This window comes from Ceratotherium simum, chromosome 16 (assembly GCF_057802395.1).
Source record: "Ceratotherium simum simum isolate JZ-2026a chromosome 16, ASM5780239v1, whole genome shotgun sequence".
In the NCBI taxonomy this organism is placed as follows: domain Eukaryota; kingdom Metazoa; phylum Chordata; class Mammalia; order Perissodactyla; family Rhinocerotidae; genus Ceratotherium; species Ceratotherium simum.
In genome coordinates, this window is record NC_141915.1 from 31,037,679 (window position 1) to 31,063,397 (window position 25,719).

Genomic DNA, 25,719 nt, shown 5'->3' on the forward strand with positions numbered 1-25,719 from the left:
ATGCCTGGTCTGGTTAAATAGGTCCTGGATAGCTGAGAACTGAGTGTTCTTTGGTCAGTGTGGAATGGTGAAGGCCCTGGGCTGAGTACAGTTTTCCTAGAGATCTGGGGATGAAATCCCAGTTGAGTTTCCTTCTCAAACTTCTTCTATGCATATTTACATCTCCTAATGAACCACTCATTAGAACATTATTTTTTTGCAAACTCTGGTCCTCTTTCCTAGCTATAGCCAACATTTCTGGAGGGCTCTGTTGTCATAGCTATATAGAAATTGGGAACAACTTTTTACTAATTCTAAATATGATTTCTTTATACCTAGTCAAAACTCAGCTCTTAGTTTCAACCATAGATTTCTTACCTAGCTGGTCCAGCAGTGCCCTGAATCTAGAGAGTGCAGTGCAGTTGGAGATCTGATGGGTGAAGGAGCATGGAAAATGAAAACTTTAGGAGGCTTTAATTCTCCAAATAAAACTAAGTGCCTGTTCCACGAATCATTACACAGATCAGAAACCTGACCCTGTCCCGTTTGAACAGCCCGAGTAGAAGAGAAGATTTTAAAAGCTTCTCAGAGATTTTCTGGGTGTAGTTGGCTAGGTCTAGAGAAGGTATGGTCTACTTTTTCCTGAGCAGTAGTACAGGTGAATATTAAAATTCAGGGTGAGATTAAAGTCCAGTGCCCATTCCCGATGTAAAGGTGGGAGACAAAAATGCAGTGTGGCAGGAAGACTGGACTTGGAGACAGAAAACCTAGGTTAGTATCTTGATTCTGACTTTTCCTGGTGTTGTGACCTTGGTCAAGTCACCTAGCCTCAGTGATAATTGCCAAAATGAGGATGAAAAAGAGATACTGGATGTGAAATTGCATGTAAACTTTATTGTAAATGTACACAAAGGTTTAATATTATTGTTGCTGTTATAATTGCTTGAGCTTTCTCAGGGATGCTCATGGAATTTTCCTTGAAGGTGAAAAGTTTGAGGGGGAATATCTCAAAGACCCAGCACACTGGGGAGTTTTGTGAAGGGACAATTAAAAGGGAAGGGAACTAATGGCAGCTGCTGTTTTTCTTGTGCTTGTTTTCAAACTGTTCATATGGAGAAAGGGTGAGAGAGAAAGAGAGGAAAGAAAGGAAGGAGAGGGAAATCTCTTCTGAAGGGTTAAAGCAAGATAGTGCTGTAAAGTGATTCCAGATGTACAAATATTAATATCTCTCTCTCCCTGATGAATGAGAAGGTATGACCCAGTTAGGAAACTGCTAAAATTACCGGCGCCACGGAGACCTCAGTCGATGGCCCAGTGCTGATTTTTATCCTTACCCCGGCAACTATAATGCTGATGAAGGGCTCGGACCTGCTGCAGCAGACCTTCCAAAACTCCACTCTGTCCCTTGTGTCTGGGCTCTCTGTCGTCATAGTCTTTCCAGTCTATTGAACAAAAGAAACAAACAGAGTGAAATTTTAAAGCAGGGGAGGCCTCTTCCCTGCCCTGCCTCGGGAGCTGAGTTTTGCTTGTACTACCCACAGACTCTGTGGATAAGCACCCAGCACTTGCACTGCTAGCAGGCAATGCCAAGCATTTGGAAGCTGCCATTGTTTAAGGCCCTGTGCAAAACAGTAATTGTGGTTGGTTTCTTGTGTTGGGCAGTTTTAGGGAAGAGAAAATGGTAATTGAAAGCCAAAAGAAAATAGAGAATTTGGGAGTCCAGTTTCCCCTCCCCCGGCTCCTTACCCTCCTTTTCAGCATCCTGTGTCCTAATCAGTTCCCCTGCCACCTCGCCACTCAGCACCCCAATTCTCAGCTGGATTTCCACAGTAGGAAAGAAAGGGGTGGGAATGTGCAGACTAGATGAAATCCACAGTCCCAATGCTTTTATTGTAGGTTTCACACTTTTGGCCAAATTGACATTTCTTTCCAAGGAAAGAGCCCATGTCAGATGCCAAGAAATGGAAATCTACATTTTGCTCTAATGAATGTCTGCTTTGGTTAGCTGGCACAGCAGCCCTTGCACACACTCTGAGCCACCAACCACCCTGTCTGCTCAGTCTCTAAATATACAGTATTAGCTTACATGGCAAATTTAAATTGCAATACCCACTGAGATTTTTCTCCCCCTTCTATTTTCATTCCATTTGGCTATAATGATATCAAGAGTAATAACCCGTATGGGACTAATGTCAAGATTGTAATTCCGCTGTCTCCAATTCTGGATTTTTTTTTCAGCAGGTCAGTCTTTTCATAGTCCGTCCCTTCTTCCCTCTATTTTCTTTCCTCCAGTTTTTCTCTCTGAACCTTTCAAAAGCAACAACTTACAGCACTTCTTGGTTGAAATGCTTTCTCTAAAAATGCTACTCATTCTTTCCTAGAAAAGTCAGTTAGTTCATGAGTGTATCTGAGGCTTAAATTCTAGTTGAATGAGTTTCAAATTCCCTCCCTCTAGATTTATTTTATAGTATGGAGTCTCTCTTGTTTGGAAACTTAAGCAGATGCCCTGACAGTTAAAGTTAGGTAAAAGCATTCCACATTGGTCCATCCAAGGCCGAGTGGTACATCACAGTTAGAAAGAACACAGGTTCTGGAGTCAGATAAACATGGGTGTGAATCCTGGCTCTTCTGATTCCTAGCTCAGTGTCTATAAGGCAAGTTATTTACACTGACAAGTCCTCTCCTCTGCAATATGAAAAAGGAGCATAGAATCTACCTCGCAAGATTTTTGTGAGGATTAAATGAGAGGCATGTTAGATGTGCAGCACAATGTAACATGGCAGGCATTATGTAAATAACTCAAAAAAGAAGGGAATTCATTGACGGAAGGTTAACTCCCTGAGCAGTGAGTATGGAAACATCATTTCGTACCCTATCAGATGATTCCCTATGAAGAAGAAGGCCTCAGAGATTTTCTGATCTTTCCTCCTTCCCAAGCTCCGACATGTACCCTTCTCCATTTTACCTCTCAGACGACTGAGGCTCAGAGATAACCATTCCAGTTCTATATTACTCAGCTTGTTGGTGGCATAGCCAGGACTATAATGTAGTCTCATGACCCTCCATATAGTGCTTATTTTCGTATACCACGGACATGTTTTTGTTTTTTTTCTTTTGGGAAGGAGGGTCAGAGATTGGTTGGAGTCTGTGTGGTGTGGCTTAGTTGTGGTCAAATCTGGAGACAGGGAATTGGCATAGGTACCTTCTGTAGACTCTATTCGTTGTGGGCAGGAACTGTGACTTAATTTCTCTTTGCCTCAGGTTTCTTCTCTAAAGTGAATTTTTGAATCTCTTTTTAGGTTATTTGAGGTTTCAAAGAAATAATGTAAGTAAAGCACCATTCTGGGCACATAGGAGACACTCATTAAATGTTGGTGAGGCATTGTGGAAGAAGCATGATAGTGTTCAGGCACAATGAGCTAACAAAGGTCTTTTACTGGGAAATTTGGAAATGTTTGAGGAAACAAACTCCACATGGCCTTTGAACTATCTGTAGTGTCCCTGGTATCTGGGCACAGTGAGAATAAATGTTGCTTTCATGGATTCCCAAAGGCCATTATGAGTTTGTTGCTTTATTTGGATGAATGCATCTGAAGTGCCCCATGATAAGATGAGCAACGTTGTTTGGTTGAGTAAAACTTCTGGGTGGCTGAATTATTATGTGGCCCTGAACATGCTAATACATTCTAGTGAGTGTTAATACTGCCATCAATGCAAGGGGAGATGAAATAGACCTGGCTCTTTCAGCTGAACCCTGTTGCATCAGTGGTGAGCTTGAGCTGATGACTTTATGATACATTAGAAAATTGCTAATGCTAAGTTGCAGCCCAAGTGAGCACTGGACATGATGCCAAAGTTTTTGGAAAGAATGAGTTTTTCTCATAGATGTTTGGAAGGTTCTGACGACTACATAAAATAGGAGACTTTAGGGATGAGGGAGAAAATTGAAAATATATTAAGAAATCAGGAACCTGACAGGAATAAACTTAGTGTGGTAGGAAAAGAGCGGATTGTGCCACATAATACAGTTCACTGTTCTGGTAATGAGACACTTCAATTGCAACACAATGCAGAGCTTACATTCACTGGCGATATCAGGGCTTTCCTGATCGTAACTCAGACAAGCCTGTCTGGGTCCGTTTCTCTTATTATGTACCATACCATATAACATAAGTCTGTAAAAACACATTAAGACCTTTTGTAAAAATATAAAAAAAAAGTTTTATAGCTTACTGGAACATATTACCAAATTTCCAATTACTCTGTCATGTTAGAATACATTGTCCTCTAGTAAATATTTGAATACTGATATATGTTACATCACAATGTCATACTCTATTTATAAATAGAACCAGAGTGTTTTTATATTGTTCTTTCCAAGTGATATGGCATGTCTGCAGCAACTATAATGACGTGTTTGGATTTCAGTTCTTTGCCAGATACCTCTACTAATCAAATGTGATGTTTTAGAAAGCGTTGCCATTTGCTATGTTAATTACCAAGTAATAAGTGACTCTTCCCAGTCCAGGACAACTGTTCTTGTCATTCTGGAGAGAGCTCTTCAAATGGGCTGGGAGGGAGAGTGTCTGAATAGAATTTGAAGTTTATAGAACCAGAACATCTGATGTTTATAAGTAAATGCATTCATATACAGATCAGAATTTGCATGGGGTATGCATTTGTAGTGGGTTTCCCCGTGTCCCACCTTCAGATCAACTGCAACTAGCATTTTTTTGCTTTTCTGTCCCTTCTGTCCCTCCATCTCCAATAATACATACTCTTTTTTTTCTCTCCTGGAATGAGACTGGTTCCCTTAGTACCTTAATCTTGGAATATTCCCAGTTTGTGTTTCTGATAAGTCTTTAATAAGAAAGATGTCCAAATAAGACTGGAATCATTAAATTATCAAATTCTAGGGGACTCAGGAGCCTTAGAGATCTCTGGTATTGGTCCAAGGCTCTGTATGACCTGGTTTAGCTATCTGTATCCACCAGAGGTGGTTGTCAAGAATGGTTGCTTGGCTTTTAGTCTGCACGTCTGCCTGATAGCAGGGCACTAATTACCACAGCAGGGTCTTGACCAGTTCAGGCTTGAATCCTGGCTCAGCCATGTACCAGAGTTGCAACCTTGGGCAAGGCAACATGCTCTCTGAATCCCAATTTCCTTATTAATAGAGGAGGAGGACAGCATAGTGGTTAGGAACAAGGGCCATAGGGTCTGGACCTGACTTCATTGCTTGCTAATTTTGTGATATTGGGGTCTATGTATGTATGTGCCTCGGTGTTAATAGTTCCCTCATCAGGAACATGGGTCCAATAATAAAAATCACCTCAATAGGTCTGTTATGGAGTTAATCCATATAAAGTTCTAGATTAATGTGCAGCATATAGGGAGTCTTATAAATGTTAGCTCTGATGTTGACAGTGATACAGATGATTATGATAATGTTGCTTATCCACAAGACAGGAACAGTGATGAACGACTGTTATGAGGATAAAGTGAGACACTGAATGTGAAAACCCATAAGATATCACCTGATTCGTGATTAGTCCTGGGTAAGGGGTTGTCATAATACTTGAAAAATATATAAATATAGAAAAAAGGAAACTAAATCTCATAATCTAAATATTCACCATAATCTCATAACACAAATATTCACTGTTAAATTTTGATAGTTATATGCAGGCACATCTACTAAATTATAGTCAAATTCACAGTTTAATGTTATGTTAAAAAAATTGTGTTTTTTTTTTTACATAAAACTTATACTGTAAGAATTTCTTCTACGCAATGAATGGGTTTTTAAAACACCATTTTTAGTGGTTGCATTTTGTTCTATAGTATGGATATGCATATATACTTTATTTAACCATTAAGTTAATATTGGATATTTGTCTTCCCCACCACACATGATATTTCACTATATCAATATATTGCTGCAGTGCACGTATTTGTACATAATAGTTTGTTTGCATCTGTTTCCTTAGGTTAGATTCCTAGATGTGTAAGTATGGGGTGAAAAGAAATGAATGTTCTTATGGTGGTTGATTTAATCCGGTAAATTGTGTTCCACAAAGGATGCAGCAGTTTGAACTCTCATAAGAAGCATATGATACCATTTTTAGCTATCACATTAGTGAAGATTTAAAAAAATTAGAATACAATTCAGAGCAATAGGCTCATTATGCAGAAAAATCTATCATATGGTATGTCTGGAGAGGTTTCTTCTGGTTAATTAAATTTTCTGGTTAATAGAGAGTTACCAAATATACCAGGCATGAATTATTAAATCTTCAAATAATTAGAAGATGATTTTTCTGGTTTTTTTCACCCACCACTACAAATAGTATAGATTATATTCATGGCAGAGTATAGCACAGTGCCTGTTAGTAAGAAAGCTTTTCTTCTGACAATGTAAGTAAGGTTTGCTAGATTTCTGGTGAGGAAGGGGAGATGAGAGCTAAAATGGACTGTATATACTCTGGGCCAGCCAGTCCCATTGTGTCACTTCGCTACATCCCCACGAAAGCTCTGTGAAAGGGTATGATTGGACCCATTCTATAGATGTTCAATTGAGACCCAGAGAGTTTAAGTAACTTTTGAAGGCCACACAGCTAATAAAAAGTATAATGGGTATCAAATTCAGTCTTGCTGGTTCCAAATTCCCTCTCCTTTCATTCCACTGAGTTGCCTCCCAGGGGAACATTTCTGCAGAGGAATCATTATGTGGCCCAGATGCTACCCTGAGGAGGTCTTGTTAGTCCTAAGCAGTGGGGAGAGGGAATGGCAATGGCATCCCGAAGATGGAGTTGGAGTTGGAGCCTGTTGCCAGGCTTGAGTTCCCAGCCACCACCTACTAGAAGGAGAGGCACATGCTGGCGTCGTGGTCTGAGCAGGTCCCCATCCTTTCATGTTATAAGCCGAGACTTGAACAAAATACTGTTGGCCCTGCAAAGTATCGAAATAGAGAGAATGATGCATCGGGAATTTTATTTAATCACTTTTACCCTAGAGGCAGATTCCTGTGTCTGATGAACTTGTTCATCCTTGGGAATGAACTATCCCACTACCTATACTTTAGCTTTCTAGCTTTTCTTGACTATTATGTTTATATATGATAATAAACATATTTGGGGTGCCCTCTTAGTTTTTTTGTGCCTTCTTTTTTTCAAAATTGGAATATCATACTTTTCCTGACACCCCAAAACAATTATATACGAATTTTTAAAAGTCGCAGTTCTGTAAGGTTTACCAAAAACAGTAATTTCTCACTCTCACCTCTTTCTCCTTATTTTCCCCTCTCCAGAAGCAATCACCATCACCTTTTTTAGCTGATCGACTTGTTTATAAAATTAATAAGTTATAATGAACGTCTTTTCAGATTAGTAATTAAAGATCTGCTTCATTCTTTTAATGGCTGCATAGTATTTCACTGTGGGCAACCAGAACCTCATTGGTGGACATTTATTTAACCAATCTCTCATTGGTGGACGTTTGGATTGTTTCCCCACTTTATGCCACAATAAATAGTGCTGCAATAAATATCCTTTACTCAGCTATTCAGACATTTTTAAAATTTATTCTTTGATGTTAGTTAAATTTTTATTTATTTATTTAGTTTTTCTTCTTTTTTTCATTGTAGTAACTGCTTTATTACATTATATAAATTTCAGGTGTACATCATTTATATTTTGATTTCGGTGTAGCTTACATCATTTTCACCACCCAAAGACTAATTACAGCCCATCACCACACACATGTGCCTAAACATCCCTTTCACCCTCCTCCTTCCCCCCTTCCCCTCTGGTAACCACTAATCCAATCTCTGTCTCTGTGTGGTTGTTTGTTGTTGTTTTTATCTTATACTTATGAGTGAGATCATATGGTATTTGACTTCCTATTTTAAAACCATTATTAAAACAATGGCTTATATTCTTTAATGTCTTATGACATAGAGAATTAAGAAATTGTTTTTGTTTGCTTGTAATCTTTTAAAATGTTTTGTATGGTTTATATTTTTGCTTTGAGGCGTTTTTCTTTTTCCCCAATGAACCCAAAGGGGCATTTTAGAAGCCAGCATTTGATAAAACATTGCTTGTAAAATTGTAAAATGGTGTTTGAAGTTAAAAAAAATAGCAATCTTTGTAGAGCCTTTACTAGGGATTTAATAATATTGGCCTTACCATATGATAAAGTTAAATTTTTTAACATGAAAAATGGGTTTCTGCGTACCTCAAGGTTATGGAGATTCTGTAGAAGTGTAAATCTACTTCTAGGCTTTTATGTGATTAGGATAGTGTCTGCATTGCTCTCATTGGACGACCAAGTGGAAAAACTTAATCTCTATAAAAATTAGTTCAAATATTAGAGAAACTCTCTGTGGAGAGTTTTCCATTTTTATCACCATATCACTTTTTCTTTTAAGCAATGGAAATTCCCTAGGGTTCTCTTCTGGCCCTCTTCCATCATGTGAGCTATAGGGTTGGAAATGAGTCTTCTGCCAAGATCATCTCTGGGGACCCCCCACTCAGGGATTTGTTTGTTCTGGTGATACACAGTTTTGGCCCCTGGTCTAGACATGTGATGAAGACTACAAGTCAAAATTCTGTGGTGGTAACCCAAACACCAAGAAATCTATTAGAATAAGCTGGTTCAAACTTAAAGAGATGCAACCTAATGCAGCTTTTTAATGCTGGATTTCGGGATTATACTTTGTAGATAATTGTTTTAGTTGACTAACCTTTTAGAAAAACAACAGCAACAACCAAATTCTCTCTCTACGTTTTGCATATAAAGGTCCTAAGATATTAATTATTTGAATTGGACCAAAAAAATACAGATTTGATTTAAATTTACTTTAAAAAATTTTTGATTAAAAAAAGATTTTGATGATCAAGTTTTGTTGCATTTTAATTGTTTGAGGAAATATAGTATTTGTTCCAGTCTGAACTGATTTGCTAAGTGTTTTTATTTTTTGCAATTCATATGCTCATATGGTTTATAGTTCTATAAATAATTAATGTTTAAGTTTAGATTGGTTAAACAAATAAGCACAGTTTGTTCCAGTTTTTCATTCACAGTTTAAATTGGTTCAGGTTACTGAGAAATGTAGCGCCACCATATATCGTTTCTTTTTTGTGAAAGCAGATTTAGACAGATTTCTTTTTTTAATCAAGGGTAAAGGATTTCTCTCAGGAAATTGTGTGACTCCAATTGATGACTGATCTCAACCGAGGCTGTGGGGGTGAGGGTTAGATGAGGCTGTTATTTTTACCATCAGACAGGGAGTCAAAATTGGATCTCTCAGAGCCTTTGATCCCCCCCAAAGATTAGACTGTGATCTAGAAAGCAGCAGCTTTCAAGGCTTGCATGAGGCCAGTCTTTTTCTGATCTCCATAGAACATGGCAGCTTACAAAGTGGTTCATGCTGTCTGCTTATTCCTTTGTAGGGTTCAGATTATGGATACCAGACATATCACACTTAACAAGTGGCAGTTGTTGCCAGAGGACTGGGCGTTGGCTGTTGCTTGCAGAGTAGGCATTTGCTACCAAAATCCCTGCACAAACATCAGGGGCAGGGGATTGGGAAGTCTAACGGGAAGATTTAGCATTTACCTTTTTAAGTCCTGTGATTGTGCATCTCAGGGTCTGCAGGTTTTCCATGATGATTTCTCCAGCCAAAGGACAAAAGTCTTTAAACATGCTCCATTCCACTGGAAGGAGAGAGGGGTGAGAGGAGACAGAGAGAGAATAAAATTCAGTCATATATCAAGAAGCATCATAGGAACTCTACCATGTAATCTCTCTCAAAATCAGTAAGTTTACTCTCTTTTCCCTATATTGGCACATCTAGCAATTCTCCTTGGGATGATGAGTCAGTTTCCAAGTTCACAATTATTTTTTTTAAAACAAAAGTGGAAAAGAAGTAATCATTCCACAGTGATTAATATACCTTAAATATACATATGTGTATGCATGTATATATGTATATAGACACACACACACTCAGGCATGTTACGTAGAAAAATTCATTGTATATAGAAGATTATTTATTGCATGTGAGAAGTGAATGGTTCATTAGGACATTACCTTCTGTTCAGTCCCCAAGTCTAGTTTCTGCTTCACCATTCTACTGAAAGTGCTATTTCAAGGTCCCAGTGACACTTGTAGTCCAAATAAAGAAGCCTCCTTTCATTTCTTTACACAGCATTCGACACCTCCTCCTTCTGGCAGCATTCTCTTCTTTTAGTGTCTTGTGCACTCCTCCCCAGCTCTCCTTCTCCTCCCTGATATCGTCTCCCAGGCTTTTTCATTGTCTTCTCTTCAGCCCAAGGATTTGGGATTTGTGGCTGACCTCTTCAATGCTCTCTCTACACCCAACATCCCCAAGGTGGGTGTTCATTCACAGTTAAATCATCTAAGTTCTAATACCCCATTTTGTTGTGAGACTATGTTCTTTCATAACATTTTCCATTGGTTGAAGAAAGGTTGGTCAGGAAAGATAAATTGTGCATCATCAATAAAAGTGTCTTAAGTAACAGTTTACACATGGCAGGACTTAAGGCAATCCTAAATGAGGGAGGAGTTTAACTCACATGGAAGACAAGGCCTGCACATTTGTAAACCTCATGATGACAAGCGATAGGCCTTAACATTTAAATTATATTCTCTATGACACTTAAATACTTCAAAATTGAAGGCAAACCATCCCTAAATCCTGCTGCTCCCCTCGAGTCCTACAATCCCTCTGCTTTAGAGTTGCTACCCCTGCATCCTCTTTATGCTCCTGGGAATCTAGCTCGCTCTCCTCACTCTCTTAAAATTGTTCTCCTAAAATTCCTAGTGCTCTTATCATCTGCAACAGCCTCTTCCCAGGAAATCCTGCCACTTTAGCCTGCCCTGCTTTTTGCAAACTTCTTTCCCCTTCATTTTAGTTGCACCCTCTCTTCTGCTTCTCCTACGTCTTGACCTCCTTTTTCCAGGCTCTCCCTGGTTCCTCCTTTCCTTCTCCCTTTGATGTGATATTCCTTGGGGGTTTGGCTCTTTTTTCACTCCACACATGCTTGCCCTGAGTAGTGACCTTATTCACTTTTATGGCTCCAACTATGACTCTTGAAACTGTAATTCTGGGTCCAGCCTCTCTCTGAAGCTCTAACTTCCTCCTGTAAATCTCTACCTGAGTGTCTCCCACTCCACTTGAGTGTTCCCTAAGTACTTGTCCTTGCCAAAATATGTTTCTCTTCTTGTTTTCTCAATTTTAGCTCATGGCACTACCACATATCCAATCACCCAACCCCAAACGTCAGAGGATCCTTGCCTCCTCTTTTTCCCCGATTCCTCACAATCAGTTGATTACTAAACCCTGTAGGTTCTACTTTTTAAATGCCTCCCATAAATTTCCCTCTCCTCCTCACACTGAAATTACTCTAGAGCAGGCCTTTATAATCATGAGCAACACCTCTGCAATAGATTTTTTTGTAGACCTGATTGATCAACTGATCAACTCTCCTAATTGATTTTTCTGTTCCTCTCTTCATCTTTATATACAATCCTCTTACTATAGCCTGAATTATAGTTTAAAAAATGCAGATTTAATTATTTCATTCCTCCATTTAAAATCTTTTCATAGCGTCCAGTCGCTCTCAAAATAAGATAAAATCTTAACAAGGTGTTCAAGGACCTTCATAATCTGGTTTAACCTTACTTTGCTATCCTCATCTCCTATCATTTCCCAAAGCAAAGTCCTTATTTTATAAGTTCCTGTACCTGATTATTCTGTGTACTTTTATGCCTCTGTGTCTTTTGCTCATCTTCCAACCTTTGCTTGGTGAAACCCTACTAATCCTTTAAGACTTAGCAAAGCCAACTCTAAATTCCTCAGGAATAATTAAATAAATACACCTGTTTCTGTGTTCCCAAAGTCCTTTATTCATATAAAAACAAGATTTATTGCACACATATTATGCTTTATTGTATATGTCTCTTTCTTTTGTTAGATTGTGAGGAACTTGACAATAGGAAAAGCGTCATTCATTTTTTTCCTGTATGGTATATAGATGTGTGTGTTTGGTGCTTAGAAGGTGCTTACTAAATATTTTACAAGTAAAATACATTGTATTTTTTGTATTGTTTTGATTGTATGCATACACACACACGTGTATATCCAGAATAGACTGGTTTTTCCAACATGGAGATATTTTTCTTCCGTGTGAATGTTCTACTTTTCCAGTCTCTCGCCCTTTGAAGCTCTCAGGCATATTGTAAAATCTAATTAGAGTCAAATGATTAAGGTTATATGTTAACTCTCAAATCAGGCCTATACCTTCTTATAAATACATATATTTTAATATATATGTTATATATATATATGTATGTATAATTTTTTTTCTAAAATGTTTTATTCTGCTTATGAGCTATTAGCTCTTAAAGATGCCAAGTCTCTGAAAGTCAAATTGGAGAGAGTTTGTAATCAGAGAATAACATTGCACATAATTCTAGCTAAAGAAAAAAAAAGAATCATTGAAGGAGTTATTGCAAACAAAACAAAATGAAAATCAGCAGCAAATGTGCAAGGACATCTAGAAAGAGCAAAGAATATAGGAAAATTCTGAGAACAAAATATTCTTGGTTGTCACTGAAACATACATGATTGTCTGATGTAGTGGAGCTCCAAGCTCAAGGCTGAGAATCAAGAACTTCTGGTTCCATGCTAAGGATTCAGCATGACATCCCAAAAGAAGAGCTAGGGATTAGTGGGAACAATACCCGATTATTTTCAAGTGATTAATGAAAAATTGCTCAAAGATACAATCTTTAAAATTTCTGAAGAAACAACAATTTATTTTTGAATGAAAACTGTTTATGTTCCATTGAAATATGTTTTACAAAGCATGTTTCTGGTGGAAAAGAAGGCCTGGCTTCTTGAAAAGAGAAACGAAAAACAAATAGAAGCAGGTTTGTAAGGAGATGTGGTTCTGCTTTGGGAGTTAATAGAAAGTTTTAAGCATTTTAGTCTAATTAAATCTTACAACATATCTGGATTTCAAAGGGGAAGGGCTAGAGAAAGAGAAGATTCACATGGAAGGAAAAAAATTCTCCATGTTGGAATGTGGAATCTATTCTGGGGCAACCAATAGTCTTTTCCCTCTATGTACTTCCTTCGCTTGGTGGACTCTTGACATGAAGGAGCTTCTGGTTGTTTAAAGAATGAGGGAGGGAAAGTGAGTGAGCATGAATCACTTTGAGATCCAACTGGGACTTCTAAGAAGGCAACTTAGCATGGTCTCTCTGGAAAGTTATGTGTAGGCAGTTTAAAAACTTAATATTAAAGCCATGAGAAAATCACTTATAAGCCTGCTCTGAATCCCTGAAGGGCTAGAGCCATGTATATGAAGTTTAAAACTATATAAGACTTATAATTTTAAGATAAAGATCAGGGCAACTGTTTCTACTTAGGTCTGGGAAATAGAAGCAGGGTTTAATCATGCAGTGGCTCATAGCAGTTGAACATTAGCAAGAAAGACACCAGACAGAACCTAGGTGTTAGTATTTCTTAAAATTTGGCTCTGGCTTAGACTGTGATTCACTGTATTTATATCTAATAACTATGAATATTTTAAATGTGACGTTTTGTTATTTTAACAAATATTTCATTTTTATCTAAGCTTTGGAAATATAGAGTCATTTGGGCAGGAGAGTTCTAGCTGAACACCACCATTTTCCTGATGGCAGCTATAAAAACCAAAGGCCAAAAGCATAAGAAGAAAAAGAGCTCCTGAAGGTCTGACCTTGTCACCTGAAGTCTATAATATGAGGAGAAATGTCACAGAATCAGCGACAAGAGTGGAAAATTCACGACCAAAAGTGTTAGGATGCACAAGCAGAGAACTTAGTCTAAAGCTCAGGTAAATTTCAAGCCTTGTGGTGTGGACTGTGTGATTAACACATCCTGCTTTAGCTGATAATACTCTTAAATTTCAGGCCAGCTTTTTGAGAGATGAAGACTATGCAAAAGTAAAGGCATAAAGAGATACTATTGTGGCAATGTCCAATTAATTTGTATTCAATTGATTTAAAAAAACCCCACACCTGCTGTTGTCCAGGTTCTCCCTAAAGTCTCAAATGCCTCAAAGCCCAGAATTGTTTTATCCTGTTCATAAATTAGGAGTATACTTAGAAGTTATTTTCTTTCCTCTTGCCCAGGCTCCACCCAAACCCTCCACTTTAGCCTCACCAGTCATTTGACCTCAGATCTTTTGCTGTTTTCTCTTCTGGTATGCTCTCCTCTGTCCCCAAATCTTCTTCCTTTTCATTCAAACAAGACTGACTCAAGTTCTTTTCTTTTCCGTAGCTTTGCCTGGCTTTCCAAGGGAAGCTCCTTTGCCAATTTTCCCATAGTAATTTTAATATGTCTCTTACATTGCACTTGCTTTATTGTTTTGCTTTATTTTTTAAGACATCTGTCTCTTCTGTAGTTTATAAACTCTTTGAGGGCTAGGACCATGTCAGATTAATACCAGTTTCCAGAGCACCTATCATAGGACCTAGCACAGTATAGGTGGCTCAGTAATTGTTGGGTGAAATGAATGCTTGATTCTTCTTTTTTTTTTTTTCACGAAGATCAGCCCTGTGCTAACATCTGCCAATCCTCCTCTTTTTTTGCTGAGACTGGCCCTGGGCTAGCATCCGTGGCCATCTTCCTCCACTTTATATGGGACACCGCCACAGCATGGCCTGACAAGCGGTGCATCAGCGCGTGCCTGGGATCCAAACCTGGGCTGCCAGCAGTGGAGCACGCACACTTAACCGCTACGCCACAGGGCAGGCCCCAATGCTTGATTCTTGACTTCGGAATGCTTAAAGTCTAAGGTAGACTGAAATCTGATGCTGGTACGTAAAAAATAAGAAAACAGAATAGAAAAAATGTATACAGTCAAAAGAGAACGGAAGTTGCTTGAGCTGCCCATTAAGTGGTTGAGATGGAGATTAACTCCTGGCCTCCAGATTCCCGGCATCCCAGAATCTTCACTTGTCCATACTGCCTCTCAGGAACGAAAAAAATAAAAATTTATTTCCTATTCCCTATCAGCACTTCTATGGAACCAAAACAGCATTCTTACTGGCCACACTCACCCCGGCGCCTTAGCTAATGAATGGAATTTGGCTTGACTCACTAGCCCAGCACCAGAGCATTATGAAATCTTCCTCTGATCCATCTAATTGTGCAGTGTCTAACCTTTCAGGCCAACCATAGTGCAAGAGGAAGAAAGAGGGAGAGAGGGATGTGCCGAGAAACCCAGAGAGATCAAATACAGTTGTTTCTAGGGATGAGAAGATGTGTCTTGCTGAAGCATGAACCCGCTCAACATTTGTGGGTTTTAAATTGGGAACTGACTTGAAAACTCTGGATCTGGGAATTCTGTTTAGCTCTGGCAAAATACGAGGTCAGGGCTGCTTGCATTTTTTATTTTAAATTCCCTTGGTAGTCCTAGGAGCAGGGGCATGCATTACTTTCAAACAAGAATCTTTATTGTTTGCATAGCACACAGCCTTCCAGTTAATTAGAAAAACATTTTTTTCCCAAATTAAATTTCCCTAGAAAAACAATGATTTAAATTAAGGGCAAAGGAATTTTTTTTTTGGACACTAGTAAAGCCTTCCTGCACCCACTACTTTTAGAAGATTAAAAGCAAAGCTGGAATTGGAAGGCTATATTCATTTGTACATTGTGCCATCCATAAAATGATATGTGCCTACCTGTATACATTGTGTACTGTCTTAGTTTGCCTGCTATCTGATAGGGCTACGCACATATACTGACAGGAAGTGGGAATGTCTAAATGTTTGGCTTTTTGAAAGTACATAAGCACTACAAGTAACCACTAAAAAAGCTCCACTGATGCATTTGCTTCTTTATTTCTGTCCTAATAGTTCACCTTATTATGGCTCCTATCTAAATTTGTTCTTTCTCTTGATTCCTTTGGCTTTTGAAATGAAAGGTATTATCATTTTTATGATTCTTACTACTACTAATAGTTCTTTCTTTTTTCCAAACCTAGCATAAAATGTTTGTTGGATGAATACTAGTTTTCCAGAGGCCCAGCTATTGCCAGCCCAGTATCTCCAGTGAGACTGACGGAGTTTCACCTCTCATGTATTTATTTGGTCACCTAACCAGGGGTGCCTTCAAACAAAACTTCCTTCAGTAATTTCTGCAGTTTTGGGATGAGCAAGTCTGAATAATCTGCACTAGTCGAGTTATTGGAAGCTTAAGTAATCCTCAAGCCCAGATCATATAGAAATCACTTTTTTCTTTACATTTGTAGGATATCTTTCCTTAGTAGATTCACCTATTGGTTTTCCTAGAACATCAAACTAAGAGTTGGGAAGGTCTCAGATTGATCAAAGTACAGAGTGCAAAAATCCACTTATCATGTCACATCTAAGACTAGGTGGTGTGATAGGGTAGCTTTTAGAGGCAACAGAAATAGGGAGATGGAGGAAGTCAGAGCTTGGCCCCTGTCCACATTTAGATGGGATAAATGCAGTAGGATGCTGGAGTTGACCCATATGGCTCATGAGAATTGATTGTTAAAATTTCAGGAATTTTGCGAGCTGGTGGTTAAACACAGCCATCATTAAAAATTAAATTGTATAAACTTAAAGTTAAATAAATTATTTTAAAGACAAAGACAATACTTAAAACTCATCACTCGCTATTTTACTGCATTTTACAATTATTTATGCTCTTGAGGTTATTGATATCTATTGTATCTGTATGGGGGAAATAGTATATAATTGTGTACTGCTGCACATCTCTTCCCAGTCATTTTAGTGACATCACATTGGTAGCTTGAAATTGGCCATGGTGGGAATATTTACACCATAGAAATCAGCAAATGCTATAAATCAGGGCTTGATTTTTTTATTTTGTGAACTGTCTAGACCAGGTATTGGTAAACTATGGTTCCATAAGCCACATCCAGCCAGAGGTCTGGTTTTGTATGGCCCAGGAGCTAAGGATGGTTTTGATTTTTACATTTTTAAAGGATTATAAAACACAGACACACACACAGACACACACACACACACACGCACGCACACACACCCACAAAGAAGAATATGTGACAGAGACCATATGTGGCACACAAAGCCTAATATATTTACTCTCTGGCCCTTTATAAGAGAAATTTGCTGACCATTGGTCTAGACTTAAGAAAGTGGTAGAGAAAATGTTAATAATGCAGATTAAAAGTTTCTGTCTATTACATCGTGAATAGCACAAAAAATTGAGGAAATATTCTTCCAGTACTCAAAAATTATTACTTGATTCAACAAAAAAATTGTTTGTCATTGACAAACGAGTGAAGTTCCAACATACGTCTTTGTTATTTTTTTTTTTTTTTAATTTTTATTTATTTATTTATTTTTTTTGCGAGGAAGATCAGCTCTGAGCTAACATCCGTGCCAATCCTCCTCTTTTTGCTGAGGAAGACCGGCTCTGAGCTAACATCTATTGCCAATCCTCCTCCTTTTTTTTCCCCTAGCCCCAGTAGATAGTTATATGTCATAGTTGCACATCCTTCTAGTTGCCGTATGTGGGACGCGGCCTCAGCATGGCCAGAGAAGCGGTGCATCAGTGCACGCCCGGGATCCAAACCCGGGCCGCCGGTACCGGAGCGCTGTGCACTTAACCACTAAGCCACGGGGCCGGCCTTGTTTTTGTTTTAATTCCTTAAAGTAAATGAAAATATCAGCCAACATTTACATGGCAACTACATTGTCCATTAATTGCAGCTATAGGTTGGCTTACAGATTCAAGAGTTTGATAAAAATAAACAAAAACATTTTGGGAGAGTCAATAGGCTATAGGAATTTGCAATGAAGAGTATTATATATTTTATTATGATTTGTAAATTGTGTGCTACATATCCTTTCTATCAGTAAAATTTATAATAGACTTATGTGTATGTGTGTGTGTGTATATACACACACTTTTTTTTCCCAGAGAGCCAACTGTTAAACATTTATCATCACACCACTGGATAAATGCTAGGTGATTGCTCAGACAGACTCTAAGGGTGGGTGTATCCTGACCAGCAAGGTAAGGTGTCTGAGGGGAGTAGATTTCTCAGGCATAATTTAGGTAACATTCTGTTACCAGGAGACAAGAATGAGGTATATAAATCCCTTTAGGGAGAGGAGTGGCATAGTGTGGGAATCTGGGGCAAAAGTTCAGTTATCAAGCAGTCACCATCTGGGAGGTCTGCCCAGTGGCCAGGCACTAGGCACTGGGCAGTACAGGTGCCCAGGCTCCCTGCATCAGTTCTTCCTGCCCAAGCCAGAGCTGACCCAGAAACTGGCGCAGTACACAGCCTGCAGGGCGGGCATGCATGGATTTGACTGCAACAAGGATGGCAGAGTCAGGAGCTGATCAACAGAAACCTAAATGTTGATTGTCTGTATGGCAGGACATACCAGTCCAGTTCTCCTGATGGCCTGAAAGAGCTCCACGCCTAAACAGGATTATCTGGGCTTCCTTATTATTATTATATTCTTTATCATATTTTATTATTATACATTATTATTATATTTTATTTCATGATTATCTGGGCTTTATGAATGGGCACTTTTAGGACACTATGAACTGAAAATAGGCACATTGGTCATTAATTCAGACAAACTTTTTGCTTTTCCTTTTCCTTGGAACACTGCTATATCATTGAATTGTAAGATGTCTAGATAGATTTTCACTTGTTTTAGACCACTTTTTAAGGGAAATTGTCAAGATAATAATTTTTGTTCATTAAAGAAGTATAAGCTCTTTAAAGGTTGCAGTGGATAAAGCTGAACAATAGCAGGGACTCAAAACCAAGTGACGTTAGAGATCTGAAGGCTTGGACTGCCACGCCACCACTCCTCTTCTGAGGATGGGCAGCTTCTGACACCTCTTTCACGGGATAAGAGCTCTTCTTCTGGTGAAGCTTCCTTGGATGCTGAGGTTTTTGTTTTGTTTTGTTTCCAGCAGAGGAATGCCCCTCTTGCCTGCAGAGAGAGAGCTCTGGCAAGCTATTTTACATTTCTAAAGGATACAAAGAAGGGAAGCCCAGGATCAGCTGTCTGATTTATACACAGAGGTCCAAGATATGTGGCCAATTCACAGCTTTCTGAATCCTGTTGGGCCCTCATGGAATTAAAATAAGCAGCCACAGGGGCAAAAGCAAAAGCATTCCAACTTTCCTGCCAGATGACAAGCCTTCATTCAGAGAACGGCACTCTTAACTATTTGGCTTTTCTTTCATTCTCCTACTACACCCTTTTTTAACATCCCATTTTCCTACTTATAACTTTATCTAATGAATTAAACTCCTTGAGGACAGGACCTATGCCATTTTGATCTTTAGACACCCACCCCACTCTCTCTTGTAGAAGTATGGAGTAGGGGCTTAGATCAAGTGGGTTTGACTTATGTGTGGACATTGCTAGGTGGGGGACGATCCTCATAGTTCCATTTTGCTCCCTGTGATCTACAAAATAAGGATTCCTTAGCTGGGCATTTAACCCAATTTCTGAACCAATTTTGCCCTACTCCTTGCATTTGCCCTGTGCGCCAGGAAAGAAAAACTAACACTTAATGAAAATCAACTGGTGTTCTTTTACAGATAATTTCATCATTTATTTCTCACAATATTCTTACAAGATAGGCTAAGTCATTCATTCAATAATTCTAGCACTTTAACAAGTGGCAGAACTGGGAATTAAAGCCAGGTCTGTGTGAACCCAAAACTCACCTATAACTTCTCATTAAGCCTGGGTTAAAATCCTCAGTTCTTATCCTGGCCTACAAGGCTCTGGATGTTCTGGGTCTTCTCCATCTTCTAGCTTCAGTTGCATTGTGCCCACTTGTTTCCTTTCTCTCTCCAATTTTTAGATCCTCGAACATGTCAGGCTCGTTCCTCTCTTGCACATACTGTTCTTCCTCCTTCTTTATGACTTTAATTAATCATCCCTTTCTTTTCCCTTAACAATCAATGTAAAAGTCACTTCTGCACATAAGCCTTGTCTGATCCCAAGATAACATTAAGTCCCTGTTACATCTCTCGGAGCACCAAATACTGTTTCTTTGTAGCACAGTAATTACCTATTAGTGCAATTATCTCTTTAATCCTGTAAACTCTACAAGGACAGTGACTCAGTGACTGTGTGTGTGTGTGTATGTGTGTGTGTGTGTGTATTCCCTAACAGCTAGCATATGCCATAGTGTATAGTAGGTCAATAAATACTTATTGAATTGATGTTAGATTATTGATCAGCTAGGTTGTGGGGATATGGAGAGGCAAGTGAGATGGTCCCTGGCCTCAAGAAGCTTACAGTTTAATATTATGGTCCTTTTTTACAGATGAGGACAGGAGGTTTGGAGAGGCCAAGTCTGTCTCACACCGAAGTTCTTTCCCCATCACCATGCAAACTCTCAGGAAACAAGTTGTCTTGCCAGCCTGACGCCCCTCCCATCTCCTCTTGTCAAAAACTTATTCCACTGAAAGGCTCAGGCTCCTTCAATTCTAGGTCGTACTCTCTGATTTCTTGGAGTAATTTATATTAATACTCTCTATTTTGTATTATAATGATTCATACACATGTATTTTCAACTGTACTTATGCAATATATTTCAAGTTGGTCTCCTTTTAATTTTTTTTTTTAACTCCATTACTATCACCCTCATTCAAGCTACCATTGTTTCACATTGGTACTCCTATGACAGTTTCATAGTTGAACTAGTCTCTCTGCCTCTGTTCATACCCCCACCAATCCACTGAAGCCAGATGATCTTTCAAAGCATAAATCATATCACAATACTTTCCTTTATTTAAACCTTGTAATTGCACTTGGAATAAAATCCAAACTCCTTAACATAGTCTACACCAGGGGTTGGCAAACTGAGACCTGTAAGCCAAATCCAGTTTATCACTTGTTTTGGTATAGCCTATGAGCTAAGAATGGTTTTTACATTGAAAAAAAATCAAAATATTTTGTAACTTGTGAAAGTATATGAAATTCAAATTTCAGTGTCCATAAATAAAATTTTATTGGAACACAACCCCACTCATTCTTTTACATATTGTCTCAATGTTAGAAGTGAATAGTTGCAATAGAGGCCATATGGCCTGCAAAGCCTAAAATATTTATTATTTGACCCTTTATAGAAAGAGTTTGCAGACCCCTAGTCTACAAGGGGTCATGATCTGGTTCCTGCCTACTACTTTGAAACTCCCTGTCCTACTATTCTACCCATTTTGTTTCATCTGCACTTTCTGTTTCTCTAACTTACCAAGTTATTTCCACCAAACTTATCCTGCCTCTCACTCTAATACGTTATCCTCTTTTATTTTATTTTTAGTATTTATCGTTATCTGAAGTTGTCTTCTTTATTTATTAGTTTACTTGTTTACCCAAGAAAATGTGAGCTCCATGAGCTTGTCTGTTTTTTCCCCATTGTGTCTCCAGGGCCTAGAAGAGGATCTGTACATTGCAGGCATTCAAAAAATTTGTGTTAAACGAGCATTTTATCTTCCCTGTAAGTTCTTCAGGGCAAACACTGTCTGACTCATTTTTGCATCCCCCACAGTTGGCCAACATCATGCCTCATATGGAGTAATATCTCTAAAAATAGCTGTTGAATGAATAAAATGCCAGTCACTTCCTCTTCCTCCTGCGACAAAGTGAGAAAACACTGGTTGTCAGCTGGACTCCAAGAAACAATAATGTGTACAGCTTCTTTTTCACCTCATCTACACTCCATTGTTTGAGAGTACATTTTAAGGAGGGGCCATGGATTCCAGCATATTCCTCAAAGAACAGTGGCTATGGGTACTTCAAGTGCCCCAATAAAAGATATTTCTAGTTGATGCAGAGTTAGGCCAGGTGTTTTCTGACAATGGGAAAGAACCATTGGCAAAGGATGAGGTTTCCTAAGAAAATTGCTCCTATTATTTTTTAAAAGGTTATAGATTACTGTTTAAAATATGGCATGTGTAAAATGTTACAAAAAAATAAAAGGTAAAAAGAAAATCCTGAATTAAGCAAAAACAGATAATAGCTTATAGGAAGCTGATGCTTAGTGATCTTTGGAGGATACTAGGAAAACATCTATTAATATTTATTAGGGCACTGTGCTTTACTTAAATATTTCGCTTAATCCTCGTAGCAATCCTATATAGTAGGTAATATTTTTCTCATTTTACAGATGAGGAAACTGAGACTCAAAACTTTTCAATAACTAGCTCAAGACCTCACACCTTATCAATGTAGAGTCTGGATTTGAACCCCTGGCTATTTTATCTGCCTCCCAAGCCCATATGGGGAGAAAGTGACAAATGGACTAACAGTCATCTTGAGGTCTTTTAAGCTAGAGAAAGCTCCAACTGTGAAAAGCTTGCAGAAAGTATTTGCAATATTTGACTTCTACTGAGTGAACCTAAGGCAAGGGCTCCTGGTTGGCGCCTCTGTCCCCTTCCCCAAGGGCCAGAGTTGTCTCTAATACTGTAATTTCCTTGTTGTGGTTTCAAGAGGGAGAGAGGGCTGGGGCCAGTGACCAGTGAGCAGAACAGGGGATTGTACTGATGCTGGGGGACTGTGAGTCTCATGAAGGTGTTCTGTATTTTTATGTCAGCTACATGTGGCTATGGTGGCCAAGATAAGTACTGATTTTTTTTTAAATAAACAGCAACATAAACAGTCACAGAAGACTCGTGTAAATTGCTGGCACATAATTTGAGCCTGGTTCATGTTATGTAACCTCACTGGTGCCAAGTCTTCCTCCCCCTCCCCCTCCAATAGCCTACTCTGGCCCTTCCCAGTCCTGAATAAGGCTCATGTCTTTCTTCACCTGTTTCTCTCTCCTCTGGCTAGAGACACTTAAGCTGAGGTGAGAGATAGGATGGATGACCTGGGAGAGGACCAACTCCAAAACAGGAGCAGTTCCCCAGGATCCAAGGGAATTTGTGGAAGAATAGAAATAAATAAATAAAGAGATCGATAAAGGAAGGAAGGAGGGAAGGAGGGAAGGAAGGAACGACGGAAGGACGGGAGGATGCAAGGACGGAAGGCAGGAAGGAATGAAGGAGGGAAGAGCCAGAACACCTTGGGAGCAGCTAGCCACAGCCCTCCTCTCTTTGTGTCTCACCAAGGGAATGTGCTGTTTGGGTGCTTCCCTTTTGTATTTGCTTTCACATTCTACTGTAAATTACTCAACAAGGTCCCGTATTGATCCTGAATAATCCAATCTTTAGATTTTCCCATCAAGGCAAGAAGAAGCCTTCCAGAGCTTTCCAGGGAGACAAAGAGCCCTGTCTTCCACTCTCAGGCTCAGCTTCTGATTCTGTATGGATGAACTGACTGGCTGATGTTGAGGGCACAAACCTCAATATGCTCATACAGAGGTTCTTTACTTGGGGTCCGGGAATCCCAAAAGGGCTTCACGGGGTCGAAGAAAACCCTTCATTTGTAAGCAACATATGTGTATTTTTTTTCCAGATCCCTACAAAAGGTTACACATCATAGTGTACAATGTATATTCAAGCTGGGGCTGTTTGAAGGGCCTAATTACTTTTTCTTGGGATACTGCTGTAGTTATCTCTGTTTTGTTTGTTGCCTTTGGTATCTACATTTCTACTTATATGTGACATCTCTCTATTCTCAACATTCACAAAACACATTTGAATCAGTAGCTTGGACCTAAAATGTATAAGGTTAAGTATTTTCCAGCTCATCTGTTTAACTGGCAGTTTCACCCATGTTTTTTAATCTTGGTCCATGGGAGCAACTGGCACATAGTAGGTGCCCAATAAAGATGTCTTAAATTAATGAATGCAATAATTCACTTAATAAAGAAGATGGTCACATTCACAGTTAAAAAGGAAGAATCAGACTGCTATTTTGCAAACATTCAAAAGAGGTCACCCACTGTGGGGAGGATGGAGGAAAGGAGCTTTTCAAATTTTGAAAAGTCTTTTATCTCTTCTAAGATAACAAGGCAGGGCAGGAAAGTCATTGACAATATTTAAATCTTGGTAGTAAGGTCATAGACAGTAAGAAAAAGAATTATGTGAACTCATTTGAGGAGAATACACATAATAGGCTCTCAATAAATAAAGATAGTTGAATTTATTGAATTATATATCTATTGGTCCAGTATCCAACCCCAAGCTAATTACTGGCACATTTGGGATAAGAAATCAAATCCAACTTTCAATCTAGTGCTGATTAGCTGATTGATTTATCATACTTTCACTGACATTCTACTAGAGACCAGTTGCTGGGGATACAAATATGAATAAAACCTGATCCTAGCCCTCAAGATAGTTACAGTCCAATCGGGGAGACAGACAAGTCAAAACAAGGTCATAATGCAATGTGATGAGTGCCATGATAGAGGTAGGCTCAGAGTAGAAGCATCCTGAATAGTCTGGGGAGAGGGCAGTTAGGGATAGCTTTCTGGATTAGCTGGCTCTTGGCAGACCCTAAAAGATGTGCAGGTCTGCCAAGGGAAGAGAGTGGTTAAAGGCATTCCTGACAAAGGTTGCTGCATGTGCAAAGGCCCTGAATGGTGGTGTGGTCAGGGAGTTGCAAGGTGATTACGGGGAACGTGAGAAGAGGTGATGTGGGATAGGAGTGTGACTTTAATCATAGATGAGATTCAACAGGGAGGCAGGAGCTCAGTGTCGTGCTAATAAGTGTCAACATTATTTTGAAGTCATTTTGGAGCTATTCAAAATCAGTCCATTATATGTTCAGATTTACATTTTAGAAAGATCACTCTTGTAGCTTGTGGGAGAAAAACTGGAGATGGGCAAGGCTGTAGTTAGGGAGACCAGAAAGATATTAGTGCCGTGATCCATGTGAGACGGGATACCAGCTCAGGGTTGGCATTATCTTCTCCATTTGTGAGGAGGAGGAAACTGCCTGACTCCTTGTTACCCACCAAGAGACAGCTTTTCCAATTGATTGAGGCATTTGTGAGCCAAATTTTTGTGTAAACCCAAATATTTGGCATCTCAAGCTCTCGTAGGAAATGGTGAATACTGGAGTTCAACTACTTTTTTTTCTTTTTTAAACTAAGAGCTATTAGCAACACTGTATACTTAAAAATTTCCAAATCAAATATCGTGGTCATATCAAAAACCATGCTCAGTCTCCAGGTGTATGGAACTGGTCTCAGCTTTACTCAAAGTTCAATTGCAAGCAGTAATAAAAACATTGACATCTCATTGCTCATTTAATATTTATGTAGCTGTCGCCATCTCAGTTTTACACATGCAAAACCTCAGAGTTGGTTGGATTTGAGGTGAGCTGAAATCCCCTTTGACAGTAGGTTTTTTGGGGGATGCTTTCATCCTTAAATAACTTTCAAAACAACACTCAGATAGTGGCAAGAGATCAAAGAAATGCTCTGTTACCACGGGGGCTGCTGAAACTGTTATTTCTCCCACGAAAGTTCTCCCTTTGCGAAGAAAGTAGATCAGCCTTATTAGGGATTGGAGCAAACACTCCTCTAAGCAAAAGCAGATCCAAGCCTAGTCAGCTGTACATTCATACTGTGGTTTCTATGCAAGGAATCCTGGAGAGAGAAATGGGGGAAGAAGTAACAAAGGAAGGTGGGGCTGTGGCTGGTACTTGTCTACTTCTCATCATGGGAATAACATCTTACAGTTTCATAACATTTTTAGTTTGCTGTACCTTCAT

The 25,719-nt window shown here is 39.0% G+C and overlaps 1 protein-coding gene across 1 annotated transcript in view; it reads right to left on the reverse strand.

Annotated features, from left to right (window-relative positions):
- ANKFN1 (ankyrin repeat and fibronectin type III domain containing 1) overlaps positions 1-25,719 on the reverse strand; it is a 372,217-nt gene that overhangs the window by 63,149 nt on the left and 283,349 nt on the right. Inside the window, exons 8-10 of the mRNA XM_014790626.2 lie at positions 9,595-9,692; positions 6,837-6,927; positions 1,314-1,421 (exon numbers count right to left, since the gene is read on the reverse strand). Coding sequence (XP_014646112.2) covers positions 1,314-1,421; positions 6,837-6,927; positions 9,595-9,692 — 297 coding nt within the window. The remainder of the gene's footprint in view (positions 1-1,313; positions 1,422-6,836; positions 6,928-9,594; positions 9,693-25,719) is intronic.